The sequence below is a fragment of the Falco biarmicus genome, chromosome 11 (genome assembly GCF_023638135.1).
Source record: "Falco biarmicus isolate bFalBia1 chromosome 11, bFalBia1.pri, whole genome shotgun sequence".
NCBI classification, from domain to species: Eukaryota; Metazoa; Chordata; class Aves; order Falconiformes; family Falconidae; genus Falco; species Falco biarmicus.
Window position 1 is genome coordinate 9,959,419 of NC_079298.1, and position 18,668 is coordinate 9,978,086.

An 18,668-nucleotide genomic window follows, 5' to 3' on the forward strand; every position below is an offset into this window, starting at 1 on the left:
CTCTGCATATCCCCAGAGGTTCTTACAGGATGCTGCGAGGAGTGAAATTTGGATGGAAGGCCACTGAATACCAAAAGAATGTGTGCAGTTCTTGCAGCTTCACTCAAGAGATACAAATCTTTTGACTTTATAATGTAAAAACTAACTAAATATATAAACAAACCCCCAAAATAAAAAGAACATAAGTTTTATATATCAACTGTCTTTTATATTTAGGCTCAGCAAAAATAAGGTGTATTAATTCCTATAAATACAACTTTTTTGAAAAATAGCTGTTTAAACTACTCTATAATAGCAATATTTTGTATCACGTGTAATATAAATTATTGTGCAAACACAGTTAATGTGAAAATTTAAAGGAAATGTAAACTAAATGACTGTAGGAAGTTGGGTTTTTTCCTTTGTGCAACGGGTAATTTTCCTGTTTGTTTGTCCTAAGACAGGATATAGTGTATATGACCTTGTTATTTAGCAACTTCTTTGAGTGTCAACATTAGAATGTAAGTTTATCTGCTGGAGAAGAGCAAAGACCATGATTTCTATCCACGCTGTTTTTGGATTGCGCTTAGAGGGTTAGTCCCATTATCAAGCACATGAAACAGTGGTTAAAGTGTATCAGCCTGTGATGCTGAAGTTTGAGCTTTCTGTTTTACTTTAACAGCTTTTTCTCCACTGCAGAAGAGTAGCAGATTTGAAATTGCTAAAGAAGAGTGAGTTTATCTTGATCTAAGTTCGGATGGCTTCTGAAGGTTGAAGGGAGATAGTATCACCCTCACAAAGTTTTCCTTCAGTCTGATGGACAAATCCACTGTGTTTATCTCCAGGCATTGGATTAAAAGCCTTAGGAGAATACCATATTATGGTGATCATTGTAAGGTCCCAAGAAAAGGCAAGGAATTAATATTTTTTGCATGTTAGGTTTCCTAAATACTACTGACTATCATTGTCATGTATCATCTTTGCCACGTGCCTGTCTTTCTCCTGACTGCAATTGCTTTACCACTCAAGTGTTAAGCAAAAAGTTGGATAAAGAAACTGAATTTAAGCACAAATGCGATACCGGTTCTGAAGTCACTTAGCATCTTGCATTCGTTGGAATATATAGCCTAGTGAAACTGGAGTACTAGTTGTTGTCCAGCAGTCTCAATAGTATACAGGAACAGGGATTCCTTAAACATGATGTTACTGTCAGTGAAGTTGTGCCAATGGATTTATTTTTCAGAGGATTCATTTTCTGACTTGCTCAGCCAAACTCTTTTCTGCAAGTGTTTGTCCTAAAGAGTAGCTTTCAAATGTAGTGTCTAAAGACTTTCAGTTGCAGTAGGTAACTTTTTCTTTCCCTCCCTTAGATAAGGAGATGTCAACTTTCAGAATAGAAATGTTGGAAAGACATTTCCTACTTTGTCCTGTGGTGCTGGTAGAGCGTGGGTTGGGTTTTTTTCATACCAGAAGCACTTCAGAGTGTTCCATGCAACCTGAGAATAAAAGTTCATCACCTGAAATAGCTCTGATGCTTAGTACGCTTCCAGTTCTATCACAGTCTTTAAGTAATTCATATGGCATAATGTGTGTTGTGAAACGGGTGGGTATCAGTCTTGGGCTTTGTATTTGGAATGCAGTTGAAATCTTAACCTTTCAATAGGGACATTTTTCTTTCAAATAGAAGTTTTTGTGTTTAACCTTTTCTAGACTCTTTCAAAACGGGGTGAGATTAAAGGACAAATTTAAATATGTGTGATGAGGTAGTAGGGAATTACTTAATCATGTGATGCATTGTAGTAGGTAAGCAGTATGCCTGAGCTGCTGATGCGTTCTTGATGAATCCTGAGTTGAAGTACTTCTTGCTATTAACTTCTGACATCAGATTTACATTTGTAATTTTTAATCATTTCTAGCCCTACAAATGACATTTTCCAACAAGAGAGTTGTTGGCCAATACAGCTATGAAAACTGCTTTTTGCACATCACAAGTCGGCGTGTAGCTGACAAACGCCAGCGATCTCAGTGCAATAGTCAAACATAAGCCAATTTTCTGCAGTGTTATCATGTTTAGCAAGTACCCCCATCCCAGCATACAAGACTCTGTAATTGGTCAAGAAATTTAAATTAGCCCTTTAAAAAAAAAAGTTACTAAAATATAGGTAATTAGTTGCACAAAAGGAACCTGTATCCATATCGGATTAAGTAAGATTCCTGCTTAAATCCTTTAAAGTCACCTCCCTCTGGGCTGGAGGTGGGGAGATAAAAAATAAACACAGCTGATACTGTATCGCTTTGTGACTTTCCCGAAAGAGTAGTGAAGTCCCGGGCTGGAGGTTTTCTGAGCGGATGCCAAGATGACTGTGCTTAATGTGCAAGCTCGACTCCACTAACTGAAAAGGGGATTTGATGCAGTGTTTTGGCAGCTTTTTGCTTATAATATGAACAGCTCTCCCATACGGACTGAATTAGATAATTTAAAATTATGAGGAGCAGGCTAACTACAAGGCTGTAGTGTTTGTAATTTTATTGCCCTGACCAGGGAATCCTCAATTATAGGAAACAATGTCTCCTAATTAAAATCATATTAGTTATGCTGAAAACAAGATATTTTCACTTTTGTATTAAATGATGCCTTTGGGATTGCTTTCAGTTTTTTGTTCACTTTTAGAAGAAGTGTCTATCAGACAACCTTCATCTCCTGCCGCATGCTTTCCAAATGATAAATTCTCCACGGTCTCTCACTAGCTAGTTCTAAGCCCGCCTTTGGGAGCTGTTTGCTTTGAGCACCTTGTGTGTGCTGCACCTGTAAACTTGGGAGGTTGGTCTTGCATTCCAAACAAGATACTGAATGTGGTCTTTGTTTAAATGCAAAGCTATGAGACTGTAAATGATGCAATGCATCATTATCATCATTTTGCTATATATTCCCAAACTTTTTGTTCTGTGTGAAGCACTAGTTTTCACGAGGCATTCTTAGGCTATTTTGAAGACAGCCATGATGACTCGGTGTTCGGCAAGTGCTCAAAAAGCATTGATCTTGAAAAGGGGGTACTGGGAGATCTAACGCTAGCATCAAGCTATTCTTCCTGTGTGTGTACTTCGGTTTTCCATGCATGCTTATTTATTTGTACAATTTCCGTTTTGGTTCTCTGGCTCTTCAGGAAGTGTGGAAAGTGACCTCTCTTACCTCTTTCCTGTCCTTCGAAATGTTTATCATGTTGCAAATTCTTCATAATTTCAGGGCATCCCAGCTGGTCATAGATGGGAAGACTGTTTCTGAGGATGATATAATTTTTATCTATAAATCGTAATATATAATCTGATCTCAAAATCTTGGAACACCTGTACTGCTACCTGTCTGATGTAGTAAGTCTGACAGTTTGAGTTGACTGAAGATACCCTTAGTCCTCTTCTCTGTACTGTGCCCTTTTTAGGCACCCTTTTGCTTTAGGCTCTCAGACTCGTAGCTTTTTCTCGATTTCCCTTGTCCGCATGTAGGTGATGTAAGTTTTACTGCTTGCTTCTTCCAGTTGAAGATATAACCGAGGCACTGTTTTTGCTTAGGAACTTGAGCAGTGATCTATTTTAACGATCTCCTTATTGATCCAGGGAGAAATGCATGCTGGTTGATATTCTGCCAAAACTATCAGCAGCTTCTTCATTGTGTCAGTAAGTTTCACTTCAGGGAGTAAGCATTTCCCTCTTCTAGGGTGATAAAGGTATCTTCAAGCAAAGCCTTCTTTTTCGGACCATAACATAATGCATTCAGAGCTGCACAATTAAATGTAATCAAACTCTGGGACTTCTCTGTCCTTGCAAGTCAGATTTTTTTGTGGGCATCAAGAAGAAATCCCTGATTACAAAAGGCTAATTAGGTTCAGGTGATGGCCTACTGTGAACAAGCTTCCTGGTCTATAGCATAACTTGAGAAATTCTTGGGCCTTTGTACTTGGAAACTTCTACTGGAGACCCTGAAATCCAGGCATAGTCAATGATGAGAAACTTACAGCAGTGGACCTTGATTGTTTGCATGTATGTTAGTAGGTTTTTTCCTTAGTTTTTATGTGGAATTAACCTAAATCTTCATTGATGACCTATAAGAGTAGGCTTGCATCGGGGTGCTGGCTTGTGACTTGGGAAACCTGGGTTACCTTCCTTGCTTCTGCCCCAAACTGGGTCATCTAGGCAAAATTCTTAGCTCTCTGTCTTGGTTGTGTACAGACAGATGGGGATAATAGTGTATTTTTCTGGAACATTGTGAAACATTAATTAGAGTGTGAAAGATGCTTAGATATATATGCATGATATATCTTAAATTTGGCAGTGTTAGTGTAAAATATCAGCTTCCAAAGCCTGCCTATTGCTACTAAATCTGGAGCAGCTAGTTCAAAATATCTTAATTCTAACATAACATGATTTTTTAAATGAAAGGGAGTTTTTCTTTTTTTAAAAAAGTCTGAAAGATTGGTCTCAAAGTGACTACATTAACTTGAGCACTGTTCTTTGCTGGCTTTTTGAGAAAATATTTAAAGAGATTGCATCAATTCAAAAGCTAGTTTGTCATGTGAGGTTTTTTTCTTCTCCCAGGTTGATTCTGCTAATGCTGGAAGAGTGTTAGCTTCTGATGCAGCTGTTTTCTTGAAGAAGTCTGGATTGACAGATTTGGTACTTAGAAAGGTATTTAATGATAATTATTTAATTATCCTGTCTCTTGCTTCAGTTAGTATCCTGTGTAAATGAAAATGCTTAGTGATAGTACAAGATACATCTCCTAACGTGTTTTCAGTTGTGATATCCAATAGTTTCCGACTTCAGTCTTCTTGCTTGTTCTACTATGTATATCGCTTGTACTGGAAATTAAAACAATATTTAAATTTATCACCACAAATAAGTTCAGATCTTAACTTTCATCCAAGAATGCATTGTTAAATGGAGTGAGAACTTGCCAGCTTCCTCTCAGTGCTGTGGAACACTTGGTGTCTATTATTTTTGTGTTTTAGATTTGGGACTTAGCTGATACTGATGGCAAGGGTATCCTGAACAAACAGGTATGATTGTTTATATGGTGTATGAGGTTACTCTAACCATTAGCAAGCCTTGAATTAAGATAAAAGTTAAGATTTCTGGTTCAGGAAATCAGTTTTTCTAACTGATTTTTTTTCCTCACATTTTTCTGATTTGTAGTAGACTTGTACTTTGCACTTTGTGTAAGCTACAATAAACTAAGCAGCCTTCAGCTACCTCATCAGTTTTTCTTCAAGTAGTAAAATGAGCTGCTGTGTAGCTGTACGGAACAATATAGTGATAAATAATTTAAGGGTTAATGTATTGTATTTACTGCAAAGGTGACTTTTCCTATTCATCTTGGAGGAAATTTAATGCAGAAATTAAAATTCTAGTAAAATCTTCCAAATTCTTATTTATTTAATTTTGGTGGACTTGACTTTAGTACATTCCTACAGTGGTACTGCTGGAAAGTTCTAATGTGCATTGCTGTTTGGTTTGATGTATAGTAACTTCAATAACGGCCTGTGGAGAGCTAACTGCTTCACCTCATTGTAGGAAAATGAGGAGCTTGTAGCATCTACCAAACAATTTCATTTCTTTTCATGCTACTTTTGATTAATTTTTCTCATGTGCTGTACCTTTCTTTCCTCCCCTCCATCAACTGCTACCTTTGGGATCAACTCGGTTCCTCCAAGAACTCCAAGGCTGCTGCCTTCTGTCACTTTGTGACCCCTTTTGAAGCCATTTGCAACCCTTTGTATATATAGCAATACTAGAAATTTATTTTGAAATTTGAGTATTTTTATATAATAAATCCTTTAAAATTTCATTTTTCCTGTAGGAATTTTTTGTGGCTTTACGACTTGTAGCATGTGCACAGAATGGATTGGATGTTTCCCTGAGTAGTCTTAATTTGCCTGTTCCTCCACCAAGATTTGTAAGATTTCTTTTTTAATTGAACATATCAACTCATTGATAAGAACTGCTTTTAAGTGAACAATTAGGAAGGTTTGGTATGCCAAACATTTCTGAACGTGATGTTGTAGGGCAATAGAGCCTACAACAGGGGAAAATTAAGCAATGTGGGCTGAGAATAAGGTGCTACATGCCCTAGTGGGGATTTGAATATAAAATTGTGGGTAATTGGAATATATATGTATATAAAAATATATATATGGTATTTATTCTCTTAGTGTTGTCCTTAATGGAAGAAACATTTTAAATTTCTTACTCTAAATATTGGTATCCTTAATGAAGGTATGTGTGACTAAAATGCAGTTCTGGCTTTGAGAAGGAACACCTTCTCAAATAAGGGAGTGGTTTTGCAAGGTCTCGTTTTTATAATATTTTTGGGTTTTTTCCCCTGTTTTTCCTTAGACTGATACTAGTAGTCCTTTGCTACTCAGCGGAACAGCATCGAGTGATGTACCATGGGCAGTTAAGGTAAATAACAACCAGGCTGTTACCTAGAACTCTGATGTGCTTTGCAAGAAAACATGTATCTGATTGAGAAAAATATAATGCTACTGGTAGCTATAAAGTATGATAAATTACCATTCATTTCAACTCTGTAAACAGGCTAGTAGACTTAATTTGATAAAGAACACTTGACCCTTGGGAAACCTCTTCATATTTACAAAATTGGAAAAAAAATAGTTACTTGAAGCATGAAAATAATTGAAGAGTAAATTTCACTGGGTTTTGGATGAGTCTCTAGCTGCCTTAGAAAGAAAATATTTTTCATATTTTCTTTTAAACATCAGGAACTGCAATGTGTGTATTTTAAAGTGTAACTTAAAAAACCCAGTTAATACTTTTGAAAGAACTACTGCTTCTTAGGCTACGCATGTGACTTCCCATAAGTAATACCTTTTTTTCTGCCCCTGCAGCTGGAAGACAAGGCCAAGTACGATGCTATTTTTGACAGCCTAAATCCTGTGAATGGACTGTTGTCAGGTGATAAGGTGAAACCTGTACTCCTTAACTCAAAACTGCCAGTGGATATCTTAGGACGAGTAAGAATATCTTTCTTCTTAATCGTTAATTCACAAATAACAACTGTGCTACACTCAGTAATACCTCCTTTTCAGATTAATGCTTTTTAGTAATGAGCCAAACTACTAAATACTATCTCAAGAGTGGCCATACATTAAACTGTAAAAAAATAGAAAAGTTATTTTTTTATTTTGATAGACCACCTCTTACTACAATGTATCAGTTTTGTAGTCTTTAACACTTGGTTTAGGGCAGGGTGCCCTTCGTGCACTCTGTCTCCAAGGTAATCTCTCTTCTTTTGCATGGTTTATATGAAAGTATGTTGCTTACTGAAAACGAATGCTGTTCATCTTAATAAAAATTCGGATATGGTGGAGGGAGGCTGTTCCCACATTTGTTTCTAATGAGGTTTTAAATAGGAAACTGCTGCAGTTCAGGCAAACATCCCCATGTTCTGCTTTTTATTGGTAGGTGTGGGAATTGAGTGATATTGACCGCGATGGAATGTTGGATCGAGATGAATTTGCAGTTGTAAGTATCTTGGGATTTTGAAAGTCTGATGACAAGGGTTTTAAATAGATGCATTGTGTATTAATTTTTGACTGTTTCTGTTGTTCATTTATTGCCTTTGTCCAGAGACCTTAGTCAAGTTTTAGTACTATTTAATGTTTCTGTTGGTTTGTTGAATGTCTCTCAATACACAGCAGTAACTTTCTTTAGGCTAAATGAGCCATTAAAAACCCTTACCTGTGATCTGCTGTCGCATGAGAGGCTCGAGTTTTCACCGATTAAGTTTTACCTTAAACTTCAGCATTTATAGAGCTTGCAGGAGGCCAGTTTTAAAGAACTTACGTACAAGTTCCTCAAAAGCTCATAGCAATTTTAACACTACTAATGTAGGACTGATGAAATAACGTAATAAGTTTTGCTTTCCCCAAGAGATGGCAAGTGAGAAGCGAGTGGGAGGCTTTTACTTTTGAAGACTCTGTAAGTTTTGAATGTGATAGTAAGCATGCATCATCTTTTTCTCAAAACTTTTAGCATGTTTTTGCATGTAAGTCAATTGGAGAGGAAGGAATTCTGCATTCAGTCTGGAGGAGAAGATTTCATTTTATATGGAGAAATACCAAACCTAACTTCAACGGTTTGGAAAAGCTAACAAAATCTCTTAACTGCATTCTGCATTGCAAGAATCTTGAAAAAGTAATGTGACCTTTCTGTCCTCAGTTGGGAATAAAGCCAGCCCTTAATTTCTACAAACTAAACTTTTGCTCATCCTTTCAGAGTCAAGGTTTAAAAATAAAATGAAAATAAAATAAGGAATACCTGTGTAATTGTCAAGAATTGATGTTATGGACAACATCAAAACCTCGTGTTTTTTTCCTTCATAATATAAATGTGATTAATTTACCTTTTTCTTTTGTCACTTATATTTTTGAGAAAGAATAAAATTATAAAAACTGCTTCTTTGAATATTTTTCTAGTCCTCTTCAGGCACCTATATACTTCAGTTTCTTTTGAAACCAATTCCTTTAAGATCCTAGTAATTAATTATTACTATATTTGATTTCCTGTGTTTATGCTGTAATTCTTCCAACTTTCAGCCTTGATTTCAGAGTATTGGTATGTTCTAGGGAAATGTTTGAGATAAATTAAGCTATGAACTTATAATCTATAAAGTATTATAAAATTTATATAAGATGCAGTTCTGAGGCTTGAACAACAGTCAAAATCATTAAAACATACAACCTCAACAAAAGAATAGACACTAAGTGGAATGATTCCTGGAAAAACATAAATACATTAAAATTAAGTGTTTGAAGTGTTCTCTCAAAATTTCACAAGTGGTGGTACAAGCTTAGGAGAATCATTTCAATGTTCTAAAAGATACTGAACTTCCTTCGTTAAGCACTGGACCTCAAAAGAAAGTAGTAATGAAAAACACAGGTCAGAAGGCAATGAGCTGCAGTTCAGTTGAGGGGGCTTGTAAAGGAGAAAGGTAAGAAATAACTTCGGAGCATTTCTTCATTAACTAATTCCTTAATTTATAGATATATATTTATTTCTTGGATATTTACATCCACGCACCTTATTTTCTTGTTCAGGCCATGTTTCTGGTGTACTGTGCTTTGGAGAAAGAACCAGTGCCAATGTCCTTGCCTGCAGCTTTGGTGCCACCATCCAAGAGAAAACCTATCAGTGTTCCAGGAGCAATGCCATTAATTCCATCTTCAGCATCTACCAAAGAGTCTCATCAGTCCTTGCCACCTGTAGGCATTTTAGCTGCCAAAACACCATTAACACAGGTACAGTTCTGAAGCTACTTGGGGTGAGGAGATTTCTGCTCTTTTAATGCTGTACTTTGGAAGCTGCTGGTATGAAGAGTCTTGATAGAGGTTTTTAGTTTCCTTCTTGCCCTGTTGATTCATTGATGCATTTGAGGCAGCTGATGGGAAGACCAGGTGGAGAAGTGTGAAAGTTATCTTCTGCTTTTTCGAGATGTCTTCAGATATAAAAAGTTGGATAAAAAAGATGTTGTTTAGTAACATTTTTTAAGGTATTCTTAAAATAAATTATTTCAAGGCATCAAGCTAAACATAGAGGTCAAAATATTAAGAAAACAGATTTTAAAATGTAGTCCAGGTAGACATCTGCAGAACATGTCTCCTGGCTGAAGACCGATTTCAACAAGGACAAATAATATATATTAGTATATATAAATGAAAAAAAATTATGGCAGGCATGTATGCACAGTTGTATGTGCAGGTGTGCATGCAATTTGAAGAAGACATTAATGAAAATGAACTAGAGAGATGCACAAGCAATAGGAAAAGGAAACAAAAGGTCTGGCATATCCACCTAAACACACAGGATTTGGTGTTTGTTCTGAATATGATGATTGAGCTTGACACCTCCCAGGCCCTCCAAGCAACTTATTTAATCCTTGTCATTTTAGAATCCAGAATCTGAGAAAATGTCTTTCCAAGTAGTTTCTAATTTACTCGTTCTATTCAAAATAAGAAGAAAGTGAGAAGGGGGTCTAAGGTAAGCATTGTAGTATTTAATGCGTAAGATGCTGCTTGGACATTTGGATACCCATATTTGAGTGATCGGTAGGAAACTGGCATTTTAGTTCTGGAGGTGCCAAGGTTTTCATCTGACAACGCACTGATGGCAAATCTTGTTGTATGTATTACTAATCAGTGCCGTTCTGGGTGAGTGTTTCAGTGTATGCTTTATGTACAGCACCATTTGGGATTCATCTGTTCAATGTCCTTGTGTGCTGAAATTAATTAGCATTCAAAAGCATGCACTTGAAGCCATTTTCACTCAAACTCAAACATCTTTATAAGTAGCTTAGTGTTTAGAAATAGTGCTGAAGTAACAGAAGCGGCACCAATTCATGTGTTTACCTTGATGGGAGGTAAATTCTACAATTTAGAATGTGCCAACAATTAACAGTCAGGGCTTGAGCAGTTCTTCAGTCCCTCCAGCTAAAGCTCCCTGGCTGTGTAAGGGGAATAAAATTGACAGAGCCAGACAGTAAGCAGGGCTGTGACTGAGCACAGTGATGAGGGCACAGCCCCATGCTGGGAGGAGGTCTGGGCTCCGGGAAATACTTTCAGTGGATAGGCAAAGGGGTAGAGCAGTACTGCCAGCCTTGGTGCTTCACTGATGTAAATACTTTGCTTCTGCTTTTGGAATTGCTTATGGATCTCTGTGTGTCTCTATCTGGGAGGATAAAACTTGCTCATGAATGAGGCACCGATATCACTTCTTAAATCTGTGCTGTAGTCCTTGAATTTATGTAACTCTGAAAGTAGCTATCTGAAAACAGAACTGCCTATATCTTAGTATTGTGGTTTTGGTTTGTTTGTTTTTTTCTTTTTCTCCTTCCATCTCCACCCCCCTTCAGTGGGTTGTATCGCCTGCAGACAAAATTAAGTATGATGAGATCTTTGTGAAAACTGACAAGGACATGGATGGATTTGTGTCAGGTGTGGAAGCCAGAGAACTATTCTTGAAGACAGGACTGCCTTCTGCTCTTCTTGCACATATCTGGTAGGGTTTTTTTCCATGACAGCTGTTTAGACGATGGCATGGTTCTCGCTCCTTCCTAGCACTTTTCTTGAAAAGTGCTATTTTGACATTTCTGGAAAATGAACGGTGTGGGTTTTTTTTTTTTATATAACAGCATGGCCTCTGTATAAGTAGTGGTAACTTATTTACTTCTGCTTTTGGACAGAAATGGGGGTTTGTGCTATGCCTTATGTCTTAGGGGAGGAGGTAAAGTGCCTGAACACAGATTGTTATAAACAAATACTACACTTCAGCTAAACCAGTGTATTTAATGCATCCTTGTGTTGCTGTGTATCTAAACACTGATACTATCCATATACTGCTGAAGAGAATTACCTATGTAATATCACATGAGACTGAGACTTATGGCCCATCTTATTCGACAACTTGTCTGTTATTACAGCTAGTAGTGACAGCTATTGCTTTTTTTAATTTTTTCCCCACTGTAAGATATTGCAGGGCACTCTGATAGAAACACAGACACCCCGCCCAGGTATGGTTGCTGCAACTTGTGCTTTAGGAAAATGCAGATGAAATTGTGTTGGCTGTGAAAAGTTATTTAATGTAGAAGCAACTTCAGTTACAGATACTCAGGTGTTATGACTTACAGCCCTGATTCTGCCTTTCAGTGGATCAGAACCTACTGTAACAGCTGTGGACCTTTAGCCTACCAAAAGAAAGTGGCCGTGTATGTTTGAGTAATGTTTTCTATTTATTACCATGCCTTGCTGCTATATTGCCTTTTTTTAGAAGAGGAGATACACACTAGCAATTTTCACATTTTTAAATGACAGCAAGTACAATAAAGAGGGCTGTACTTGCAGAAATGAGGATTTGATTTATTTCATGTGTATCTCTGTACAGGGCTCTCTGTGACACAAAGGACTGTGGAAAGCTTTCAAAGGAACAGTTTGCTTTGGCTTTCTATTTAATTAATCAGAAGTTAATGAAGGGCATTGATCCACCTCAGGCTCTGACTCCGGAGATGATTCCACCTTCAGACAGGGGTGTCGGCTTACAGAAGGTAAGGATGGGTTTGACATTTTTGGTATAAATCTCAAAAAAAGAATGTTAATTTCAAAGGCTATGCAAGAAGCACCTCAAGTACTGGCATACCTTAAATTTATCATAATACCAAGAAGCAAATGAGACTTAGGTGCAAAGAATTGACAAAAAACTGTTCCATCCATGTTTCAAAATGAAGCTGTCATTTATTATGCCTGCCAACCAAGCGGAGAGATCTTATGTGGAGAAAGCATTATTTTCTATTTTTGAAAGAATAAGCCCTTCTACTAACTATCTAAAGAACTTTTAGTTTGCATCTGAAATAGTGTGCACAAGTTCCATGTTTTTCCTTGAATGTGTCCGCAGTTACCTTTTTTACATAGATCTTTTTTAAGAAGTCTGGAAACAAGGTGAACTAAATAAAGCTTAGAATTATATATTTAAAGTTTTAAAAGTAAATGGTCCTCCATTTTATGCTTCACAGATAGTTTAAATGTCTTCATAGTCTGTTGATTGCCATCTTTCTTAATCCAGCAGTAGACTGTACCTCAGCAGTTCAAGTTGTATTTATCAGAAGGGTAGAGGTCATCACAAATTCTTACTTGTTTTACACATCATGAAGTCTGATGTGAGTTACCTTTTCTTGGTTGTGCAAAACATTGACCTAATACTACAACTTTCTTAAACAGAATGAAAAATTTGCACTTGAAAAAGTGAAACTCAAAATTTGGCACTACTTTTGAGTTTCTGTAACTGATATCTAATTTCTTTTTACATTCTGTTTTTAAAAAGTAATTGCTTTATTTGCAAATCTACTAATCTTTTTTGTATGTTTGCTTTCCTTTCTATGTCTCTTTTCTAGTTTGGACTGTTTTTTCCATTCTGCACCACTCTGCTTTTCATCCTTATTATTCTGTCAGTTTGTTAACTCTGCTTTCTCAAGGTTAGAGAATCTTTGCTTTTCTAATATTTACTGTCTGTTGGTTTAATAATGAACATCCTTCTAAAACTCTTACATAATCATTGGAATAGCACAGCACTTCTCTGAAGTGTCACAGGGTGTACTGATCTCAGGTTGTTGCTGATCTCCACTGTTGTTCATCTGGAAGAACCCCAGGGTTCTTCCTTGAACCCAGACCTCTGTGGCTGTTACCTGTTGGTAATTTATGCTACTTGAACTTAAAGGAGAAAATGCTACATCTTACCCTGTTGAAACTGTTGGGGAAGTGGTGACAGAGTAGTAGCCCATTGTGAGAGTTGACAGTTATCGTTATGACTAACAGCTCGGTTTTACTGATTATATTGCAGAAAATTTAGTGATTAGAACACATTGGATGAGATCAATGTTGGTTACTGCTATTTTGTGTGTGTAAAATGTTCTTAGAGAACTCTCAGACATCAGTGTGACTTATTTTTTTGCATTACTAACATAAATGCTGAGTAAGAATATTGTGAAAGAAGGTAAGTTAGCTTTTAGCTCTGTAAGTCCTTACCATTTGTTTTACTAAATTGAGCTGAATCTTCAGCTCATTTTGAGCTTTTTGAAAAGAGATGTTGTCTTGTTGATATGAAAGAACCTGTTTGTCCAAAGTTATTGCTAAAGAATTGAACCTAAAGGATAAGAGCAGTAGGCAGGAATAGGCTTTTTGCTGGTTTTCTTGAAGTGGTGTGGCTTATATAGGGAAAAAAATGCCAACAAACCAGCAAACACACACCCCCCCCCAACAAACAAACAAAAAAAAACCCACAAGAAAACAAACCAAGAAAAATACCTTAGGCTTTGTCTTCTGAATTGACCAATATAAAGGTAGCAGCAGAAATATCAGTAAGTATAATGTTAATCCATTATGTTTTTAAAGTAGAGGAAGTTAATTTGTGATCCTTCTCGGTAGATTTTCAGAATGCATATGTATATATCTTGCTGTTTCTAATGTTTGGTTTCCTTACAGAATTTTGTTACCACAGTAGTGTAATTTTTATTTCAGTTTTGAGGCCTGAATGCCGGTCCTGTGAATGGGATGCAGCAGCAGTCTACTACTTGTTGCTGTGTTTCTTCACCTAATTGTTTGTAATCACCAAATAGTACTTGCATTACTAGCCGTAAAACTTAAACTTACATGCGAGTTCCTTTCAAAGAATTTTGTCAGGAATTCACTTTTATTACGATTTTGAATTAAAAACTGGCAGCATTGTTTGCATGTGTGTTGCAGTGTAGTAAATGGCAGCAAATAGTTCTAACTTTTGTCTTTGTTAACTAGTGTGTTGAAGCTAAAAATGTTGGCTTTGATGTTGCTCCCCACACCCGTTCTCTTGAACAATTGAAAATAAGATTGAATTGTATTTTGTTCAAGTTTGCTGGTGTTAGTGCGCAGAATTTCTTTAACTGATGAAAAAAGGAGGCCAGGAAAGAATTGGTACTTGTAGCTAGTAGCTCCATGTTTTCCTTCTGTCCCCTTCCTAGGAGAAGTAAAAACTTTGGCACTGGAACACCATGAGCAATTCTGCAAAACTCTGGTTTAATTCCTTTAGAACAGGATTGAACTTCATAGTTATTTTGCCTACTCGAGAAACTGTACACTAACCAGTTTAAGAATAGCTGTATGGATTTTTTTATTCTCAGTTCATACCATTTGTTTTAGTAAAATATGCATGAATAATCCATAGTTCTGCTGAATAGTATTGTCTGCCACAGAGTGCTCAGATTTACTGTTTAGGTATTTTCATGGCTCTTGTGTATGTTGGTTTTTTTTCTCAGAGTATGAGCTTGAATAAACACATAATGAATAGTATCTTGATTGATCTTCAGAGAAACTTCAGCATTTGAAAACTTTTGTGTTATTTTGGGGTTATCACTTGCTTTTTTTAGTTATATGTATATACTTTTCTTCTGAACTTTGTGTTTTTCCTGGATGGTTTTGTTCAAGACTTGAAGGAAGTGATGTATTTATAGAAGGTAGTTCCAGTGACTACGGCTTCTTAATGTTCACCTTGTGATAAGGCACAGTAGAACAATTACAACACTTGCTAATTTGTGCCTTCAGCATTTGTTCTTTAGTCATTTATGTGTACATTTTGAAAACAAGTAATACGTATTACAGTCGTCATCTTACAATGACATTAAGTAAATGGGAACTCATGGGTGTAACTAAACTATGACTTTGTATTATCAAAGTTTCATTCAGTACTCTGGAGGATCGCATTCAGCTAGCTCGATACCACTTAGTGTTGCAAATAAGTGTCGATACTCTGCAACAGGAGGATTACCAGGGTGAAGAAATATAAATACAGAAGCAGTAAACAAACCAAACCACTCTTAAATGAATGCTAGGAAGCCAGCTAAATGTTAACTGTAAGATAAATCTCATTTTAGAACTAGGTGGGGTTTTTTTTGTACGATCAGGTGGTCCTGTGCTTGTGTTGAGGATGGTCTTCAAGAGTTTACGGGAGACAAGCTCTGTTTGAAATACTGGATGCATTGGATGTATGTTTTGTTCTGTTAATGCAGCATCTGGACTGTTTGGGGTTTCTTAAGATTGAAGATTTGAAATACAATGCTACAAACAGTTGTTACAAGAGGATAGCTCATGCTGTCACAAAAAGTAAAGTGAACATAGTTGTTGGTCAGCATAAACGATAAACTAACGGTATTTATTTTTTATGTTTCAGAGTGCTCAAGGACCGAATTCTGTAGCAGATTTTTCTGCGATTAAAGAACTTGATACATTAAACAATGAAATAGTAGACCTGCAGAGGTAGGTAAAAGAGGAGTAGTCATAGTTGCCTTAGATTCAATTGTGCTACTTACAGTTAAAAAAAAAAAAAAAAAGTTCAGTGCATAAGAGAAAAACAGGTGGTAATAAGTCTGCTTTGCTAAAAGAAATGGTTAGCATGTCTGTACTACTGTTTAACTCTTTTACCCTTTGTTCACTCAGATGAGTGCATTTAATAACAGGAGGACTGTGAAAGGTCTGTCCATCATGCCTTTTGGGTATGTTTGAGAGCTGCATATCTTAGCATCCTGATATGGAGCTATTCTCTCCTGTTACCTTCATTAGCGGATGAGAATGGAGCAGGTGTTTAGGATGCTGGAGTGATGATATAAATTGGTATTAGTTGTCTTTGATTTGTAGAGCGAATTCTAAGGACTCTCTTTCTAGTGGCCGTGAGGAAGCGAGATGAGAAAGATCAAGAAATATGTAGGGTAGAGAGTGGGAAGATGAATGTATATGGACCCCTGCTAGGGTTTTGATGGTGGTGAAGATGGACATGCTTCTCTTCTGTTTAGTAAAATAAACTGTTGCACTGAGAAAAATTGTTTTAATATGAGATCTGCAGACCCTTGGGTTCCATTAATTATTTAAAAGATAATTATGAAAATAATTTCAAGTGACTAAGAAGATCAGGTTCATGTATGTTGTATAGCCTTCGTCATACTCCCAAGGCATAGCATAGTTTTCTGTAGTGATTTTTTTTTGCATGTGTGTGATACCATAAATCTACTGAAAATTCTATTAAGAACAGTTGATTCTACTATTTTGGAAGTGAGGGTGCTTTGTCACGATGAAATCTGCCTGTCTTATTCATGTCGGTTGCACGAATGATTTAATTTTGGCAGTATGTCAAAGCACAGTCTGTTTCCTAAATACATAAATGTTTTTTCATTTCAGCTGCTTATTCTCCCTCTTACTACTCCCACTGCCTCTTCACTTCCCCCTGCTATGTTTTCCTCTGTTGTTCTTTAGGTTGTGTTAATTCCAATTTTGGACTTTCATATTTATCGGCCTGAGAATGCTTTACAACCCTGTATGTTTGACGTTAGTATCTTAGAGGGAAATGATTTGTTCACTAGCACGAATTTTTAGGTAATGTTGGTTTCCACTGGGTGGGCTTGCAGCCTAACATGCAAGCCAGTCTGGTTGTCTTGTTTTCTTTTCTTGCTGTGAGGTATGAAGGAACCATGGCCTTTGGAAAGTCATTGCTTCCATTTCTTCAGTGGCAGATAGACTCGAACAATTATTTAAGGCGCATTACTGGATTGTTGAAGATACGGTAGGGGCAGCTATTTGTATGTATTTATTTTTGGAAAGGGGAAATTCTGCCTGTGATTTAGAGGTTCAGAGCAGAACTGGATTAACAATCAGAGGGTTAAGCTTCTGAGTGACAGAAGTATAATAGTGAGAGGTTTGTGCGGTTTCATTGAGAATGATAAGCAAACTCTCAATGTCATAAAGTGAGTTGTGACTAAAGTAAAATTTTTTTCATTTTTATTTTTTCAATAAAATTATTTTTTTACTATTACTTGGAAATCCTTTAGCCACTGTAGACGAGTTACTTCGATAGCAGAGTAAATATTACTTTTCTGTACCTTTCCTAAGCACAGGTAGCAACGCTAGGTAAATGTAGGAAACTTATTTCACTTTTGGCAAATCCACGTTTCAGTTATAAGTGTTGAAGTACACTTTGTCTTGACAGTTATCATATAAAAATGTAATTTAAACTTGGTGGTTTTTTTTTCATTATTAAATAAGATACATTGTTCAGCTATTGAACTCAATATGTAGTAATTCTAGTCCATGATTCCATTGGGAAGTATCCATGAGAGCTGCATTTCTGAGACCCACTAATAGAAATTGAATCTATTTTTGAAGTGCACTTGGGAAAAATAACAAAAAGGCAGCAGAGGAAATGCCCAAAAGAATGACAATGTGTGGAAAACACAGCTTTTTGAGAGACTGAGTGAAGAATACAGAGGTGATGTGTTTGTGGCTCAACACTTTGTGTGGGAAAGATTTCTGGTAGCCAATAGCTTTTAAATCTAATTCAGTGAAAACAATGTCAGGAAGGTGGAGGTTGAAGATCAGATGAAGACTAAAATGCAGAACACTTATTAGTGAGGATAATTCCCCACTGGTAGGGGATTGATTTGCCTAGGGACGTTGTGGAATCTGCATCATTTTGAGCCTGTCAGCACTGCTGCCTGTAAGTTCTGTTTCAGTTGTACTATATTTTTAGAAAGCTATTTGAAGCTTTTTTGATCAGCATTGTGGGAGTCTAGACCAGATGTTCTTAATATTCTTTTTTTGAGCTATAAAACCTTTTTCTTCCCCAGCAAACCCTGCTTTGCTTTTGTGTATTCAAAGCTAGCTACAGCCTGCAAATTAGGGGAATTTCTTCAAGCTTTACCAATACTACATTCCTCTCTAAGCATGTTAAGTAGTTGAGCTTAATTTAGTGTATCTCACCAGCGGTGCCATCCTTTGCATACGTTGGACAGCAACAGTTATATTGTCTTGAATATAAATTGGGTTAAAGAGAGCGTAAAGCTGCTACGTTGGTCTCTCTAAAGTAAGGAAATGGCAAAACGTCCCCAGAAAAACAGGGCAGCCTTTCCCTGCCATACATTTGCATCAAGCCTTTGTTTCAAAGTTGAGAGATGTACTGCTTCTTGGCAAAGCAATGGTAAGATTCTTTTTGTAGGTTAGATGATTTCTTTTAGGCTGTGGTTTGGAAGTAACTGAGCTGTTGCAGCTGAAAAGGTTGAGGGGAACAAAGGGGAAACAAGAAGAAACAAGGCAAAATTACCCTAGGCGGTTTTTCTA

The 18,668-nt window shown here is 36.7% G+C and overlaps 1 protein-coding gene across 10 annotated transcripts in view; it reads left to right on the forward strand.

The window, feature by feature from the left end:
• The window catches only part of EPS15 (epidermal growth factor receptor pathway substrate 15), a 68,892-nt gene that overhangs the window by 25,444 nt on the left and 24,780 nt on the right, over positions 1–18,668 (forward strand). For all 10 annotated transcript variants that reach the window (XM_056355735.1, XM_056355733.1, XM_056355731.1 and 7 more), the window contains 10 exons: positions 4,570–4,659; positions 4,983–5,030; positions 5,831–5,926; positions 6,367–6,432; positions 6,879–7,004; positions 7,456–7,515; positions 9,090–9,290; positions 10,901–11,046; positions 11,929–12,088; positions 15,736–15,821. In XM_056355735.1, coding sequence (XP_056211710.1) covers positions 4,570–4,659; positions 4,983–5,030; positions 5,831–5,926; positions 6,367–6,432; positions 6,879–7,004; positions 7,456–7,515; positions 9,090–9,290; positions 10,901–11,046; positions 11,929–12,088; positions 15,736–15,821 — 1,079 coding nt within the window. The remainder of the gene's footprint in view (positions 1–4,569; positions 4,660–4,982; positions 5,031–5,830; positions 5,927–6,366; positions 6,433–6,878; positions 7,005–7,455; positions 7,516–9,089; positions 9,291–10,900; positions 11,047–11,928; positions 12,089–15,735; positions 15,822–18,668) is intronic.